General features: G+C 37.3%; 1 protein-coding gene across 4 annotated transcripts in view; it reads left to right on the top strand.

The window, feature by feature from the left end:
* prkcbb (protein kinase C, beta b) overlaps nt 1-17,839 on the top strand; it is a 165,011-nt gene that overhangs the window by 36,296 nt on the left and 110,876 nt on the right. For all 4 annotated transcript variants that reach the window (XM_073857195.1, XM_073857197.1, XM_073857194.1 and 1 more), the window contains exon 3: nt 5,859-5,941. In XM_073857195.1, coding sequence (XP_073713296.1) covers nt 5,859-5,941 — 83 coding nt within the window. The remainder of the gene's footprint in view (nt 1-5,858; nt 5,942-17,839) is intronic.

The following is a 17,839-nucleotide window of genomic DNA, read 5'->3' as shown; positions in this document are numbered from 1 at the left end:
AGATATAAAAGAATGATTTGAGAGAAGAATATAATGCCTAGCAAAGGCACTACCTTTGTAAAAGTGCTTTGAAACAACATGAGTTAAGTACTGAAACTTTGTCTTTCTACGAGTTCCACCAAAAGCTAATAAATGAATAGCAAAAACACAACTGTTACAACACTTCAATGTACAATAAACAGATAACGATAATAAAAATGTTACTATATTCATAACAAAAATGTAATTTAAAATGGTCTTGTTTTGTGATGTGCGTCCTTGTTTCGGGATACGTATCGTATCGGGAAATTGTTGGCGGTACATAGCCCTAGTGCGTCATTTCAAACATAGACTCCACTCCTTATTTCAGCATCAGGCTTGAATTTGCAGGCTAGCGGGGACCTTGATCCACTAAAGATTGGACAACCAATGACTCGATTACCTGTGACATGTTTATGACAGTCACACCGTAAAACATAGCTGGTGTCACAGCAAAGCTGTATAACACGCCCTGACTGATATCCTTCTGCAATCGTTGGTGTCATACATCATTAAATCATATAGATAGTAAATAGCAGGATGCTTTTATGAAATATGTGAGTGCTGTTGCTTATTTCTGAGAACCTGAGATACTGAAGACATGACAACATTTCTGGTAAACCATCATAGGGACCAGCTAATGCATTTTTCTAGGACATTTCTAGGTAGCATGCTCATTGATCCTGAGACCTGCTTTAACATAGGGGCTGTTTACACTTTATATTAAGATGTGTTTTTGTCCATCGGATCACAAGTGGACAAGAGAGACACAATCTGTTTACACCTGGTATTTAAATCCCTCTCTCTTGTATACTTTCGACCGCTTCTGTCCTGATTACTGATGAGAGCGGATGGTCTGTGGAGACTGTGGGCGAGTCTCTCTGCTGTCATTTAAACGCAAGCAGGAGTAATAACGAGTTTATGGATGCAAACTAATATTATGTTAGTGTGCGCTGCTTGTGTTGTTAGTAAACGGTGCACAGTGTTTTGTACATGTTTATGGAAGAGCTTTCTCAGATATTCAGCGCAATTGAAGAAATAACATTGTGCAACTTTTGCACACTCGCAAAATGAAACTAATGAAAGACACGGAGATCAGCTGCTTTAGTTTTATCAATGAAATCCTAAAGATAGCGCTGTACTGTTCGCGCTAGAAGTCAGAAAAGACGTAAAACATTGTGCTCAGCACCACAGATTAGATAATTAGGCGGAGAGAAGGCGGTCTCGTGTGGCTGTTCGAACACATTCAACCACAAGGGGTGTAATGGTACGCAAAAATCACGGTTCGGTGCGTACCTCGGTTTTGAAGCCACGGTTCGGTTCATTTTTGGTACAGTAAGGGAAAATGCATACATTAAACTGGGTTGTTTATTACTATAAACTTTTTTTAACAATTTGTTTACACTATTTTAAACACTTTTTATTAAAATATAATAAATAAAATATTAGGGCTGCACGATTTGGGTAATTTTTCCCATTTCGGTTATTGATGCTAATATTGCGATGTGCGATTGCGATTATACTAAATGGTATCATGAGTCAACTTTTAAGGGTTATAAGGAAAATCCACACACAGTTTAGTGATAATGCTAAAATGTGTATTTGTAAATCTATAAATGTTTTCGTATTGCCACGTGATGTACCAACTGCTCAGTGTCAGTAATCCTAAATCCAAAATACCGCCATACAACAGACGTAGAGTTTTTTTTTAGCTACCAGATCACTGTCAACCTCCTCTGCATTCATCTTCGCTCTGGTATAAGTGACGACGCACACCATACACGTGCGTGCACTGCCTTTTTTGTTCGTTTTTCTTTCTTTTTTTAAACAGCAAGGAAAATCATCAAACTGTTATCAGAAAGTTTGTGTTAACAAGTCCACACATTTATTTATTTAATATAATTGCAACATTTTGCTGTCATATAATCGCACAGGCTGACATCGTGATTGTGATTGCGATGCAATTAATTGTGCAGCACTATAAAATATATATAAAATAAAAAAGAATAATAAATAAAATAATGCTTCAAAGTTCTCCACTAAATAACATACTTTTTTACATTATTTTATAACAGTAGGTAAATCTTTTCTTAACCTTCTCTTAAAATGTTTCTACTAAAACATTTCACTAAACTAACAAATTCAATTCCTGAATACATTTATGAACTATTAGCCTACATTTTTGCCACCAAAAATTTTTTCTGTTTTGATTTATTTTGGTATTTTTTTAAAGGTGCAGTGTGTAATTTTTAGAAGGATCTTTTGACAGAAATGCAAAATAATATACTAAACTATACTATCAGGGGTGTATAAAGACCTTTCATAATGAACCGTTATGTGTTTATTAACTTAGAACGAGACATTTTTATCTACATACACCGAGGGTCCCCTTACATGGAAGTCGCCATGTTGTGCCGCCATTATTCTACAGAAGCCCTTAAAGGACATTTTTTTTCTCAATTTGTCTTCGACAATGACATGTTTGTCCAGTGGCAGCTACCGTAACTTCACTATGTGCTTCAAAAGGCAGGGGATGAGCCGTGGACTAAGCTGTTGGTTGCAATTCGCAACCTCACCACTAGATGCCGCTAAAATTTACACACTGCACCTTTAAGTCACAGTATTGAATTGGTTATGTACCATCTCTGTATAAAAATAATATTACTGCTCTATGTGTAACTGCATAGCAAGCAACATTATGGTATACTTATTATACACTCATATTAAGATGAGTGAGTTGCGTACATAGCCATTTTTTTTCTTTTGCACGTTTCTCCTAATCTTTGCTTGTGTTGCCAATGTAAGCTGTGACTTAAACTAATGAACCCCTCCGCAGCTGAGTAAGCCCGGGTTACAGATCTTCTCTGTCCCGACTAACTGATCGCATTGTGACAATGATATAATTGACGTGAGGTGCAGATGAAAAATCTGATCATGCATTCCTTATTCTCGCTGTCACAGAAAGGGCAACTAATGATTGCGTAGCAACGAAAGACGCGCAACCTCTCACGCACTTTTGAAAGAACAAAACAGCGCGTTGACACACGTTTAACACGCTCATTTAGACATGACACGCAAACGTTTACATCAATAATCAAACGAATATACAACTAAGTAAATAAAAATGTTTATGCGACCCGAATTATGTTATATGTTTGACAGAAGACTTGCGCTGAACGCGGAGACTTCCGCCACTTAATATTAGGGATGTCCCGATCAGGTTTTTTTGCCCTCGAGTCCGAGTCCGAGTCATTTGATTCTGAGTATCTGCCGATACCGAGTCCCGATCCGATACTTCTATAATACATAAAAAGAGAATAAATAAGAGCGAAAAAACAGAACCAGGATGTTCCTTATGTCATGCCGCACGCATTGCTGTTTCTGTGTGGAGTCAAAAGAGTCTAACTCTGTGCCAGCGCATAACTACAGATGTGTTAAAAAATAATGAGAATATATATAGTAGGGATGGGCGATATGGCCTAAAATCCATATTGCATTATACATTGCAGCCTCTTGCGATAGCGATATGTATTGCGATATAATAATTTCAATAGACTCGTTTCAGAACAGGTTATATAGACCCTTACAAAAGCCAAACTGCTAAAAAAGTAAGTAAAAGTAAACCGTTATGGCCAGATTAGTCTTGTTACCTTGTTACTTCTTAGCTGGAACTTTTGCCTGACACGCTCTACAGCAGGGGTGTCCAGACTTTTTTGTGTGGTGATCTACTTTTAAAATGATAAAGCCGACAAGATCTATCTGCTAAAAACACAGTTAATTATTTAACACTAAACACTTTAAATGCTTGTGGGGACTATACTGCATATATATTGCATATATATATTGCATGTTTCACAATTACTAGACCATAATGGCAATTTCGCGCGTGGAGCAGCAGTTAACTTATGTAACTTATGTAGCTTAAATCCAAAAAATAGATGTTGCATCTGTCTTTTTCACGAGTTCCTCTGTTTCGCTGACGCTTTCATCCATGTTTATTCGGCTGCAGCTCGTGGCTAAAGTTCGCGGGTAGATTGTTTCATCAACACGCATTATCGCGATAGTGCAATAGATTGAAAATCTCTATCGTATGCCAATTTTCTATCGTTTATATTGCATATCGTTTATATTGCCCATCCCTAATATATAGTATATGTACAGGGGTTAAATTGGGATTTGTTTTGTGGGGATGCTCTGTTGGGAGGGAGGGTTCGAGGGGTAAAATGTTTCATCCTGATGACAGCAAAGCCACTGGTGTGTTTCAATGACATTTTGAACCTCTGATAGGATTTTATAAGTTTCAGTTTTAAGGATTTTATAAGTTTCAGTTTTAAAGCTGTGCCACATGTTGACCCAAACTTTAAAACCTGAACTTTAAATTATGCAAATCTATGAGTCTGACACCCTATATGCAATTGTTGCACATGTCATTATGCACAATTGATCAAACTTTGAAGCAAGTTATAAGAATCAACCTCCTTGACTAATTCTAGGCATAAGATAGGCTACCCAAAAAGACTCAATTAACAAGAAAAACACCATACTGATTCAGCAATATGTCTTATAAATTAGCCATAGAGATTCCCTAAGCTGGTCAGCAGTTAGTTATAAAATACCTATAGTTATGTCGTAATGTATCATCAAAATACATTATTTTATTAAACTATACAATCAGTTGTATATTGTAATGAGATGAGTGACATGGCTATACATACTTTAATACTTTGTTTCTAGACATCTATTAAGTTTTCTCGACGTGGGCACCATTCTTACCTCTCTCTATCTCTCATCTCTACAGTATCCTGCGCGAATGCGCGTTCTTGAGGTTCTGAGTGAGACGCGGAGCTGCGCCTGAGCACATGATGACAAAAACGATCAACGCGTCGTTTAAATGAGCGGTAAAAACCCGGTTTTGTCGTGGGTTCCTTGCACGCACGAGTGTGAAGCCTATGAATGAATTTGAAAGCACGTCAATAGGCTTGTTCGACTTCATGCGGCGCCACAACAATCGACAGCCGGGTGACGTCAAATGACCGCGAGAGTGATCCGCGAAATCATACGGAGGAGTTTGCTTTTAAATCGCTCTCGCGGAACTTAGACGTCATCCGGCTGCCGGTTGTTGCGGTGCTGCATGTAGTCGAACAAGCCTATTCTCTTCTCATCAGTTCACACGCACCAGTGCAGCGCGTACACTGGCGCGGAGCAGAGCGAGACCTTAATGGATTTTAAACCCTGCATATGTATCCGAGTCCTGATCGGGAGGTAACATCCGATTCCGATCGAGTCTGAAACCACGTGATCGGGGCCGATTTCCGATCACGTGATCGGATCGGGACATCCCTACTTAATATGTTTGTGTGGAAACACGAAAATTGACATATGTACCGCACACAAAAGATTGCATTTGGCCATTCGGTGCACATGTGCACCGTGCTGAAAGCCCTGTACCGAAACGGTACAGTACGAATACACGCACCGTTACACCCCTAGCGTTTACACTACAAAAACAATCCGATCGAAAGAGTTTCGACTACCTCTGAATGTGGTCGAAAGTGGACGAGCTTAAAACGTTTTGAACACCGTTTAAACATCATCCAGTTCTTCATACCAAGTTTAAACATCCTCATAGATACACAACATAATACATAGCCCTATATTATTCTTATTTTTAAAGATGGCTGTATTGAGGCCCTGTGCGGTGCTATATTTCATTTCAAACTCATAGGGTCTCAGCTAAACTCATTATGCGTTATCAAACAGATTTTGTTTCAGAGCAGGTAAATGTCTGTGGGTGCAATATTTTCTTATTCTAAATGCCTGTCTTTCTTTTCTTCTTGTAGTCTGTTGCTTTGTGGTACACAAGCGTTGCCATGAATTCGTCACCTTCTCCTGCCCTGGAGCAGATAAGGGTCCTGCGTCAGATGTGAGTAATGAAATCTCTTCCTCTCACTTTCTGTGTTTTTGTAACCCTTCTTTTCCTTCCTTTTTTCTCTGTCTCCATTTTTCCTTTTTAATCTATCTCCCAAGTAGGAAAAAAAGATGGGGGGCAGTTGTTGTCCTCTTGTAAATCTAATCAGATGTATTGTCAATAACCCTTTGCATTTCCAGTAAAAGCGCTGGAAAGTCGGGGGCCGACGATTTTATTTGATCCGAGTCATATACTAGCATTTATACAAGCATTTAAACAGCAAGTATACAGCAAATTCCCCAGTTCATACTGTCAGCTACACAGGAAGTGGATCGACACTGGGGAATAGGGCGGCGGATGAGAGTGGAATGATTGTTTCGAATCTTCATTTATTTTAAAATCTTACCCTGTGGTCCTAATGTTTTAATAACTGTCTTTACAACAAGAAATAGAGAGCAAGAACAAAAGGGCAAACAAGAAAACAGACGACTAAAGAGCAAAAACTACTTTGCAAAAAATGAATAATAGGTATAATACGTTCTTCACTTCAGGCAAATCCATGCAACTCTGTTTTGTACCCAGCACCAATGAGATACTCTAGATCAGGAATGGTTAAAAGTGTATGGTAATGACCACATTCACTCAGTGCTAGGTCTGTCACTGTAACCATATTACCGTGCTACTGACAAGCCAACCACATGGATGACAAGCAACCTCAACAACCACGGTTTTCACGTTAAATTCATGAAGCTTCTTGTTTTTCACATCATACATGTATAATAAAGGCCAAATAAATTGTCAAGAGGGTCGTTTGTTTTTCGTAAATACTTCAATTCACAATGTAATACTAGGCTGTTCATGTTTCGTTAAATCATACAGTGAATGTGTGAAATGCCTTGCGCACACAAAGTGAAACTGAGATGACAGAGTTGGCATCATCTGCCTCTAAATGCAGTTTTAAAGTTTAAAATTACTTTAACTGATCAACAAAAATACAAAGCGGCATAATACAACTGATTGCTTAGCAACATTAATACCGCTTTAAATAAAAACCTTTAAAGGTTTTATATTTGTGTATCTACATCATCCGCACCGCGGATGAGCGAGTTGAAGCCAATTATACGCCAGTGGCTTTATTGCTAACTGACCAAACACTTGACTTTTACCTGGGCATTTAGATATGCAAGTTTTTCATCAACAATATCTGCGTGAAACATTATAAACATGATGATCATCTGCCAACTCGACTGTTTCACCACGTCTTCTACATTATTACAAAGAGTCTGCTTTATTAAAATGCCAGTCAGGTCTAATTTCTAAGCTTTCTAATATTGTTAAGGAGTCCCTAACAACAGGTTTAAATGCATGCAAGGTGAAAAAACATTGTAATTTTCTCAAAATAAAAAATGAATATTACCCCATTTCTCAGAGGTCTCTAAAAGAATCGTCTGAAGCCGTTCAACGACTCAGTTTGCCTAAACCACACCTTTGGGTAGCCTACTCTGCCCTGATTGGTCAACTGACACAGTCTCCGCACAGTCCAACAATATTGCAACATGCATTGACCTAACGTGACTTAATGACAAGACATTAGTGTAATCAATACACATCATTCATCATAAATCCAAGTTATAAAAACGATGACAGACACTTACATTTTTACATTAATTTAAGCAAGTATGTAAGCTAACCTGGCCACAGCTAAACAGTGGATATGTCTCAATCAGCTCCCTTGTTCAGTAGTCAGGGCACTGATCAGGGAGTCGGACATTTAAGGGCTGTCTTAATCGCAAAATCCTTCCAGTGCACTGGAACGTTCTGTCTCTAAAAATTCCCACAATGCAATGCAAAAATCAGTGAGCATTGATGGTCCCTATGTTTCCTTATCAGAAATCACGTGACCTTTTCTGAAGCTCACCAACCGAAAAATCATGTGATCCAACTCAATAAACTTTATGAAATGTAACAGAACTTTTATAAAGACAAAGGTTTTTTTTACTTTTAAATATAAACACGCATCACTACACATTAAGGGACCACAATCTACTCAATATTTCAAATAATAATGTTTAATTAAAATTATAAAAAAAAAAAAAATATATATATATATATATATATATATATATATATTTAAAATGTAATTATATTCTTCCAATTTTATGCACGGACACAGGGGCGTTCACCAAGACCTCGGGCCCTATGCATAGGCAGTTATGATGGGCCCCTATGCCCCACCCCCATAATATATTTCAGACTTTTCAAAGCCCCTCTCTTCCTTTGGGGCCCTGGTAATCAGTACTGGTTTTACCCCCAGTCCGATGCCCCTGCACGGACATGTAAGAGAATAATGACAGTGTTTTTCAAAATGTACTGTTTAAAATTAAGTCAGTGAACAGTAACTGCAACATGCGTTAGCCAGCTGCTAGCGCATTTTTTTGACAAGACATTAAGAGTTTGAAAACCGACATCAATACACATCATTCATCATTAGGCTAATCCAAGCAATAAAAACGATGACATACCCTAACATTTTTACATTCATTTAAGCAAGTATGTAAGCTAACGGGGCCACAGCTAAACAGTAAACGTACTGGAACATGCCTTAGCCAGTTGCTAGCGTGACTTAACTTACTGATAAGACATTACAGTAAATTAGACATTCCGAACACTCGGGGGAAAATAAACACATAACGTAATAATCATACTTACAGGTTTTGGTAAGGAGACACATGTTGGTACTGAACCATCTTCATGGCGAAACATTTAGTAAATCCCGCCTTGAAAAAGTAATTTTAACCACTGATTTTTCACGTCTTCATTCTTTTTGGTAGTGAAAACAACACAAACTTGCCTTTTACAGCTGAAAACATACACTGTAAAAAAGTACTTTGCTGCCTTAACATTTTTTGTTAAATCAACTCAGATTTACAAGTCATGTCAACAGAGAGGAGTTGTCACAACTTGTAAAATATAGAAAAGTCAACTTAATTTTATAAGTTATAACAACTCACCTGTAGTTATAACAACTCATCTCTAGTCAAGAGAAATAATGAAATGACTTGTAAATCCGAGTTGATTCAACAAAAATGTTTAAGGCAGCAAAGTATTTTTTACAGTGCAGTGTCTTCTCGACATGATGTTAACACACTAACTAGCTGAAGTGTCTGTGGGCAGGTCAGGGTTTTCGTTTCTCTCGGGCAAGACTGTAGGCGGAGATTACACAAAGTGTTACCTTGATACTTAAGCAGACAACAGGCGGAATATTAGAAAGTATTTTGACTCTTTTCACGGATTCAGAGTCGACTCCAAACTTTAAAAGCCAATTACTTATTAATCGCACACTTTTTGGTTTAACTACTTTGCACATCGTTTACATTAATGGACATCTACATGACACACTGCAGTACCGGTAATTGTCGCTACTGGATCTGTCTGGTACTATAATGGCTTTTCGTTCGCTTCGCGCAAGCTTAACGTTTTAGTTCTGTACTTTTTTCTCGCATATATTTCCACATATTTTCGACCAAGGAACACACAGGATATAATGTAAGTTGTTATGGATAACATTTAAGCATGTTCTGAAATTATGACAAAATGTAAATGACTAAAAGTGATCTATCCAACTTAACTTAGCCTAAATAATGTTTTATACATTCATACTTTATAGATAAACGTTAATTTATCTACTAATATATTATTGAAAAACCCTTTATTAATATGCATTGCCTTCTGTATTGCATTTGTTTTGTACATTTACAGGCGCACAAAAAAATTACATGGCTCTGTAAATTTGCCCTAGCATAAATGATGTTCTTCAATTTATTTTTGTCTTTTACAAAAATATATATTTAAGTTGTGTTAATCTTTTTCTAATACATGGAAAGACATGTAGCACCCTGCGTTCCACCTCAGTGCACCTTATTGTTCTGGATTTAAATAATAATTTTCTTTGAATACTTTTAAAAAACAAAGGCAGTAAAACCACATACCGCACTAGTGAGCCAAGCAAAATTACTGCAAAGGAAATTCCTTTGACCACAACAACCCTACTTAGTGCTATGAAGACCATTCGAATGACAGCTCAGTCATTACTGGAAGTGATAGTAAATGAGAGAGTTGCTGGAAATGGCTTTCCCCTTTGAATTGGTCTAATGAACTATACATTTCTTGATCAGTTCTTGGTTCTTTGTCTCTTTAAACCACATAAGTGGGCCATTTTGATAAGTAATGTGTCTCTCATTATAGTAACTAATGTTTGTTTTTAATGGAAAGAAAAGCATTAGTCTATTGGCTAAGGCTCCACAGCAGAAATCTTGTTTTTGTCGTGTTGCATGATTATGTGTCTTGCGTAAGCCATTGCGACTTATGCAGATCGGATGGGTTTTTATTTGACATTAAAATAAAAAATAAGTATGTTGCTTATTTGGCAAAGCAGTGGTTAACCTTTGCTCAGTCAGTTGTTCCCTCAGCTCTCAGAAGAGTCTAGGGTTGTTCCCTTAAATAGAGTATCTTAATATTTACACAGTATACCCAAAAGAGTTTCACTGGTGTGGCTGACACACAATACATAGTGTTGTTAGCGCATATTCACCCTTCATTCCACCTTACTGTTTCCCACGACTTCTCCAAACAGCTTCATTCATGGCAATAAAATGCACCTTTTCATCTTCCTACAGAGCCACGAAGCTCAGATTTATGGCCAGTTCTGTTTATAGACTTTTTATTCTCCAACGGCGTAGAAGAGCCGCCAAAAACCTCATGCGTTGTGGTCTAGTAAACCAGCCATGTTATCAGTTTTGGCCTTGTGACATTGTCATTAGTTTTTCTTGTAATGATCTGCTAGTTAGTCTCAGAAGAGCCACTAAAGAGGATTGAAGGTATAAATATAGTCAATGTCAAAGACAGACATGCAAGATATACTCTGAGATGTTTTCGAAAGGATTCGTTTTAGACTTCAATTATAGAAGTGGGCTAATTAGACATTCATCAAGGGATTTCTGCACCAGAAGTCTCATTAAACTCCCATCCACATCCCGAGAACTCTATATCACATTAAAGCAATAAATCGTAAAAACATGAGCAGGGGCGTCAGTTTGTGTTGAAAAGTGGTGGGGACAAAAGATCAGATGAAAAAAACATTACAGCAGGACGAGAAAAACATTGAATAACGGCGCATCAAAAATGGGCATAGCATAACAGCATAAATCCCTCAACAATGTCGACTGCACAAATGACACCTATAGTTATTAGTTATAAAACTGTAAGACATTTTCTTCTGTGGAACTGGACAACAAAAGTTATTTAAGTTTTGAACAACTTTGACATTATTAACTCCTAATTATTTTTTTTTTTTTAAATCTAGCTCTGATTGTAAATTAAGGTCAGCCTGTTGGTAGCATTTACTGCACAGACTTTAGGTTCCCAGAGGAAAGTTTTATTGCTCAGAGGTTGCTCTCTCTCATAGCTTAGGACATTTGGAGTGATTATCAACTTAGTTTTAGATACTAGCAAGCAATTTTGTTTTTAAAAGACGTCTAATAGCCATCCAAACAAAGCCCAGATGTCAAGGCCAAAACAAGGCAAAGTTTGGGCTGTCAGTGACAATTTAATAGACGTCTTACCATAGACCATAATAAATGAAACAAAAAGTAACAAAAGAAATCCAAACACCCTGTAATTACTGTTGACTTAGCTTAAATGATGGAATATCATCTCACAAGCAGGGCCTTGAACCAGAATTTTTTTCCAATTGGTTCGTTCCGAACAGAAACAGTGTTTAACCTTTCCGGTTTTCGGTTCAACCCTAAAATTGACATTCCTGAACCAGTTAGAACAAAAAAATAAAGTTCCCGAACCGGTTAATAACGTTTCATGTAGTGATAGACCGATATATATGTGTCGGCCGATATATCGGGCCGATATTTGCGAGTTTTAAGTGTATCGGCATCGGCCGATACGTGGCTGCCGTGTTCGCCGATTTTTTTCCGACATTAGTTACAGACAGTGTGATGGAAGCCGCAAGCGATTGCAGGTCATGTGACTAAAAACAACCATCCTTTCCATGACAACATCGAAAGCTCTGCCTAACAGCTGATCATAGCTGGACAAAGCGGGTTTTTATTTCTCATTTCTATGGGGCGGTTTCCCGGACAGGGATTAGACTAGTCCTAGACTAAAATAAATGTAAGAGCTATCCAAACTTATAACATCTCTTTTTAACATACCTTAAAATACATCAGTGCCCTGTGTTTTGCCTCAAAATGGACACAAGTAATGTAAGGCATGTTTGTTAAAACTAGTTATATTTCCTAATTAAACTAAGGTTTTTTATTATGTAAATTGAGTGAGCAAAAGCAGTATTGGCTCCAAATATCAACTCAAGAAAAACGGCAGCCTGTATCGGTCATCGGCTAAGGCTGATGAAACAAAAATCGGTATCGGCATTGGCACTGAAAAATCCACATCGGTCGATCCCTAGTTCCATGTACGCTGTGGGATATACAAATAAGCAGGCTGATCATTAGGACATTAAACTTAAATTATTGGTCTACATAATTTTCCTCAAGTCTCTATCTCGCATCGAATTCTATAATTCTGACATGCCTACATTTGTTGAGTGCACTTAAACACGTGCACACACACAGACGGAAGACAAATTCCAAATGGCGCTTCGAGAAGAAGATGCAGCATAAACAGTCGCTCCACATGAAGTGAAAATTACGTTGTTTTTCAGTGCTTTATTCACCAAATGTATTTTAATGGACTACAGTATGAGACACAGTAGCGCAACTCTCTCTCAAGTTTGATCTTTGAAGGGCGGAGTTGGACCGGACACATTCAACCGCATGTGCGTACAGAAAATTGCTCACTTTAGTGTCTTTTAATTGTTTTAAATCACTTAAATGTTAAAATTTGAAAGCCTTTGAAACACGTGCAAATGATCTTGAGACAAACATCTTGAAATACTTGGTAGCCTACAATATTTACCTCTTCTGATTGAGCATTAGAGACTTGGGCTTGAGTAGGCTACTTGCTTGTGGCAAGCTTCTCATTTCTCTGATGAGTCAACAACGATCGGAAGTGAACTCAATTGAGTATTGCACAGAAATCTTGTCAAAGAACAAAAAAATAACGGTATTAATCAGTTATCATTCTTTTAAATAAACATTTCTGTTCAGGAACATACATTTTTGGAAAGTTTCTGTTTTCGTTTCTGTTCCTTGCAAAACATCAAATGTTTCTGGTTTTCGTTCCGTGAACCGGTTCAAAGCCTTGCTCACAAGTTATTTTAGCAAAAACGACAAAACCAAATTCAAGGTTATTTTGGCTAGAAGTGGGTTACTCATAGCCAACCTATATTGTGTCTATGGATAACCTAGATGGTAAAATGGCAACTATTTGAAAAATGGCTCAGATGTTTCTCATAAAATTGCTTAGGAGAAATTAAATGGAGGCAATGAGGTAAATGTGAAAATAAATTAAGAGTATGGAGCTTTAAAATGTATGTATTTAACATTTTTAATTAATTATTATTTAAAAATATATATTTTATTAATCTGGATTTGGGCAAATTTGGTAAAAATGTTTTTGTTCACATTGAAATTTTCATTGATCAGTTTGTGACCCTGTTGAACTCTCCAGAAAAATTCTGTGTCTTTTCTGTGGGGAGATATATCTGAGACACAGGGGACTTAAGCAAAACTTTCCAGTTGCTCTCTATTAAATCTCATTAGCCTTGTTTCCATTAATGATTTGCACAAAACTTTAGTGTTATTATGTAAATTACATAATAGAACTGTAGAAAAATGTTTTAATGTTCTATTGCAATTCAAAATGACGCCTTTGCATTAACCAATGTTATTTGACTAAAACATAATTTTGTTCTCTCACGATAAGTCATTCCAAAAACCATGGTGACGGGTGTGTTTGACTTGATATGGCACCGCACAGACTAACATGCAGATGACATCAAAATACAGAGAGCGATAACCATGGGGTTTTGAAAGCTATCGGAAACACATCTGAGGTCTAAGAGAAATAATTGAGACAATAAAGTGATCCCATCTGTGATTTTTTTCTTCTTTTTTATGGATGGGTTAATTGACGTGTGAGTGTCTGTGCAGCATGTTCACTTCTATTTTTTCAGGTTGTGTTTTTGCTTATCAAATGCCAGCAGTTGGCCATAATCAGGACTGCAAAATGTAATATTTAGCACGTATGATCAAGGGTGTTTAACACCCACTGCTTTCTTGAGAATTCAAAAATACATATTTTTTCTCACCCTCTCAATCTCATGTCGGAAGGATCAATTTACAAATGAACAAAACGAGTGGTTTATCAGCTTCACTTTCTGACCAGCCATTATCAGATATAAAGCAAAAGAGGTTTCCAGTTTATCTTTTCAGCCTCATCATTTGCCACCTCTTAAAAAATGCGGCAGATAAAAGACACACAGCTTGATGAATAATTGGCTACAACTGACAAGCCATTTGTTTCAGCACTGCTGTTTGCTGTAAGAGTTGAGCTTTTTCGCAGTATTGCTAGCTACTTGTGGCCTGCCCTGCTTTGACTTCAGGCTTGACTTCGGGCTGACACTCGTTGCAGAGGGAGAATAAAGTCTTCATGATGTTTGTAAAAACCTGCTACTACAAACTACTTTAAATGCCGTTTTTTGTTTCTTCTTGTAATTCCAAACTCGATGGTGAGATTGAATCTCTACGTGGTCCATACTGCACTTAATTTTTTACACATTTTTTTTGTGTTATGCTATTTACACATGCGTCATTTTATGCGTCATTTTGTGTTGATATTGTATTAAAATGAAACACAAGTTTTGTTAAAAGTAGAAAACAATTCTAATAAAAACACACAAAGATGTGTGTATTCTTGGACAACACATTTAGTTTGTTGTTCCTTAACTCTTTCGCCGCCATTGACGAGATATCTCGTCAATTAAGAGAAAACGCTTCCCCGCCAATGACGAGATTTTCCGTCTTTCCGCAATACCGCTATTATCCACCAGGTGGCGCACTTCCAGAACTTATACAACCCGGAAGTAGCGCCTCACGTGAGAGAGAAATAACTCCGTGTATGTTTTAAAGATTGCTCTGCATCTGAGCTTTTTTTAAAGCAGAGGGTCTTTTCTTTCATCTGATATATTGTTTCTGGAAGGCATTAAACTTTTGTGAAAATCATGAAAAATGCTGGCGCTGGCGGGGAAATGTTAAACTACAGGGTTACCATGGGTCTTTGAAATCCTTGAAAGTTTGTGAATCTGGGGGGGGGGGGTTCAAGGCCCTTGGAAGTTTTTGAAAATATACATGCATAGATACCATTGACTATAAAAAAAGATTGACGACGTCCGTTCACTCTCTTCCATTGGTTAAAAGTGAAGCCGCCAGTGTCATTCGCAGTAGTGAGCAGGAAGTAAAGCCGCGAAATCAAGGCCACGCCCTCGCTTTTGCAGAATGCCCATATCACAGCTGTCAATCATGACATGACACCACCGTTTTTATAGCATTAAATTACTAATTTAAAACAAACTTATTTTAAAAACAAATACTTGATTTTACATCAACGTGATAAAAACTACAGTAAATGACAGAAACCAGCTTCGGTAATTAAATTGTTTAGTTGGTCTCACAAGTCCCATTGAATATCATGGGGGAGGCGGAGTTAATGACCTATACTGGGACCGGTCACTGGGGGGCGATCGAGACATTTTGGCTTCACGTTTTAAGGCTTGTGCGGCACGCTTGATAGATACAGGTCATTGAAAATGCTTGAATCTATTTTATGCAAGAAGTTTTCTGGGAAAAAAATCCATATTATTCCCTGTTTAGTGTAGGATAATATCATACAAATTCTGGACTTTTTACGCACACGTGCTAAACTGTTCGCTTTAAATGCTTATATCTTCTGTATGCGAATGTTGATTCATACCAAAATGCTTTTTTGCATAGTTGTGTTTAACACATGAAAATGTCTCGGGTTACCTATGTAACTGTTGTTCCCTGAGGCCTTGTTTATATTACAGCATTTGCGTTTTAAAACGGACTTTTAAAATGAAAACGATCCTCGTTTATACTGGCATTTTAAAAAGAATCTTCATCCACACTATACACCACCATAAACGCATGAAACATGACCAATCACGTAACTGGGCATGCGCATAAAAGTGTAAAATAACTTATTACACTAATAGCTTACCTTTGCGCATTTATGCAGCCTAGGTGTGTGCGATATTGACAAAAATTCATGCCTTGGTCCTTTGCTGGCAACTACAACAGACACTATTTTTTAACCTATAAAAATGTGTTTGGGAAAGTCTTATACTGTTCTAGCTCCCCCCTACAACATATTAATATGATTAATAGATTCATTTTTATTTTATGACTACACAGAAAGGTCTTATGGTTTAAATAGAAAGCATTCAAGTGAACAGTACTACACGAACTTGAAGCAAAAATAAATTTCAGCAAATGCAAACTTCAATCAAACATCATAAGAGTTGAAGGATAGCTTTAGCCTAAAGAAATGCTTATTGCATTAATTTAAGTGTGCGAGGTCCGTGCACGTCCTGCGCTAGCAACACAGAAATAGCTAAAAGCAAGCGGCTAAACAAGCATTAAATATTAATGACGTTGAGTTTATTGTTTTTATTAATTTATATTCACAAAACTTAACAACAAAACATCGATTAAAATTAAGAGACAAATTATAGAAACGAAATTCATTTTAAAGTAGCAAACAAAACTTAAATTAACCTTAAAAATAATGTCTGACCCATTACAATTCTCCATTCATGTTGGCCTTTACAACGCCCTATATGGCTTGTAAATTACAGTCTATCTTTCGTAATAAGCTAACTAAATAAAAAAAAAAATTAACACATTACAACAATATTCAAACCCAACAATACTCAAACATAAATATAAAATAGACATTATCTATAAGGATACATTTTAAAACAATCCGATAGTGTATAATAGCTGGTTGGTAGATGTTTACTATTTTTGGCAAAACCTCCGTTGCAAACCTCCATTTACCTGAATAAAATAATTTTTACTTTGAAAATGATGCGCTGTCACATTAACATCAGCTGTTTGTTTACATAAGACTCCGTCTACGTTCATTTACACTCAGAGCAACGTCTGAGTTCTCAAACTAAAACAGGGTCTGCAGCGTTTGCGAACGAATCCATTTATGAGGGTCGAAAACGGTGATGTAGTGTAGATGAAAGGCATAAACGTAGCAAAAGTAGCGCGTTTTAAAGGATAAACGCATTAATGTAAACATAGCCTGAGAAGGAAATGAGACGCTGCGTCTCCCTTGCCATACTTCCTGCGTCCCTGTAACGTTGTCTTTGGCAATATTTCAGATAGCGATATACTTCCTGGCTCCCCCGTCACCCTGTCTTTGTCGTTAAGCCTCACCATTGGTTGAATTTGATATACACATTCAGATGCACTTACCCCTGGAGGCGTCCCCAAAATGTCTCCGCAGTGACGCAGCGCGAGTTCCCTCGAAAGGGAACTGTAACAATGTATCTCAAAAGGTAGCTTGATGTAACCTTGTTCTCACTTGAAATTTATCCCCACATTTAGTCCTTGAATTTGAGGGTATTGGATCTGGAAAGCCCTTGAAAGGTCCTTGAATTTGAAGTTAACTAAGGTGTGGGAACCGTGAAACTAACATTAATTGTGTTGTTCTTAATGCATCCGTTTTAAGAGTGTGTCTGTTGTAGGACTGAAGCAATCTTATTAATCTAAAAATATAACTTCCCATAACTATTTAGGAAATATGATGGGATGACAAAAATTCTCCCTTAGGCATTCTTCATCATTCACCATTCACTCTGCTTAACCCTTTCTTAGAAATGTTCACGCCATCTCCCACTCCCCACTGTCATTA

The sequence above is a fragment of the Misgurnus anguillicaudatus genome, chromosome 19, assembly GCF_027580225.2.
Source record: "Misgurnus anguillicaudatus chromosome 19, ASM2758022v2, whole genome shotgun sequence".
NCBI classification, from domain to species: Eukaryota; Metazoa; Chordata; class Actinopteri; order Cypriniformes; family Cobitidae; genus Misgurnus; species Misgurnus anguillicaudatus.
The sequence above is the reverse complement of the archived record's forward strand: the minus strand, read 5'-3'. Positions and strand labels throughout refer to the sequence as shown.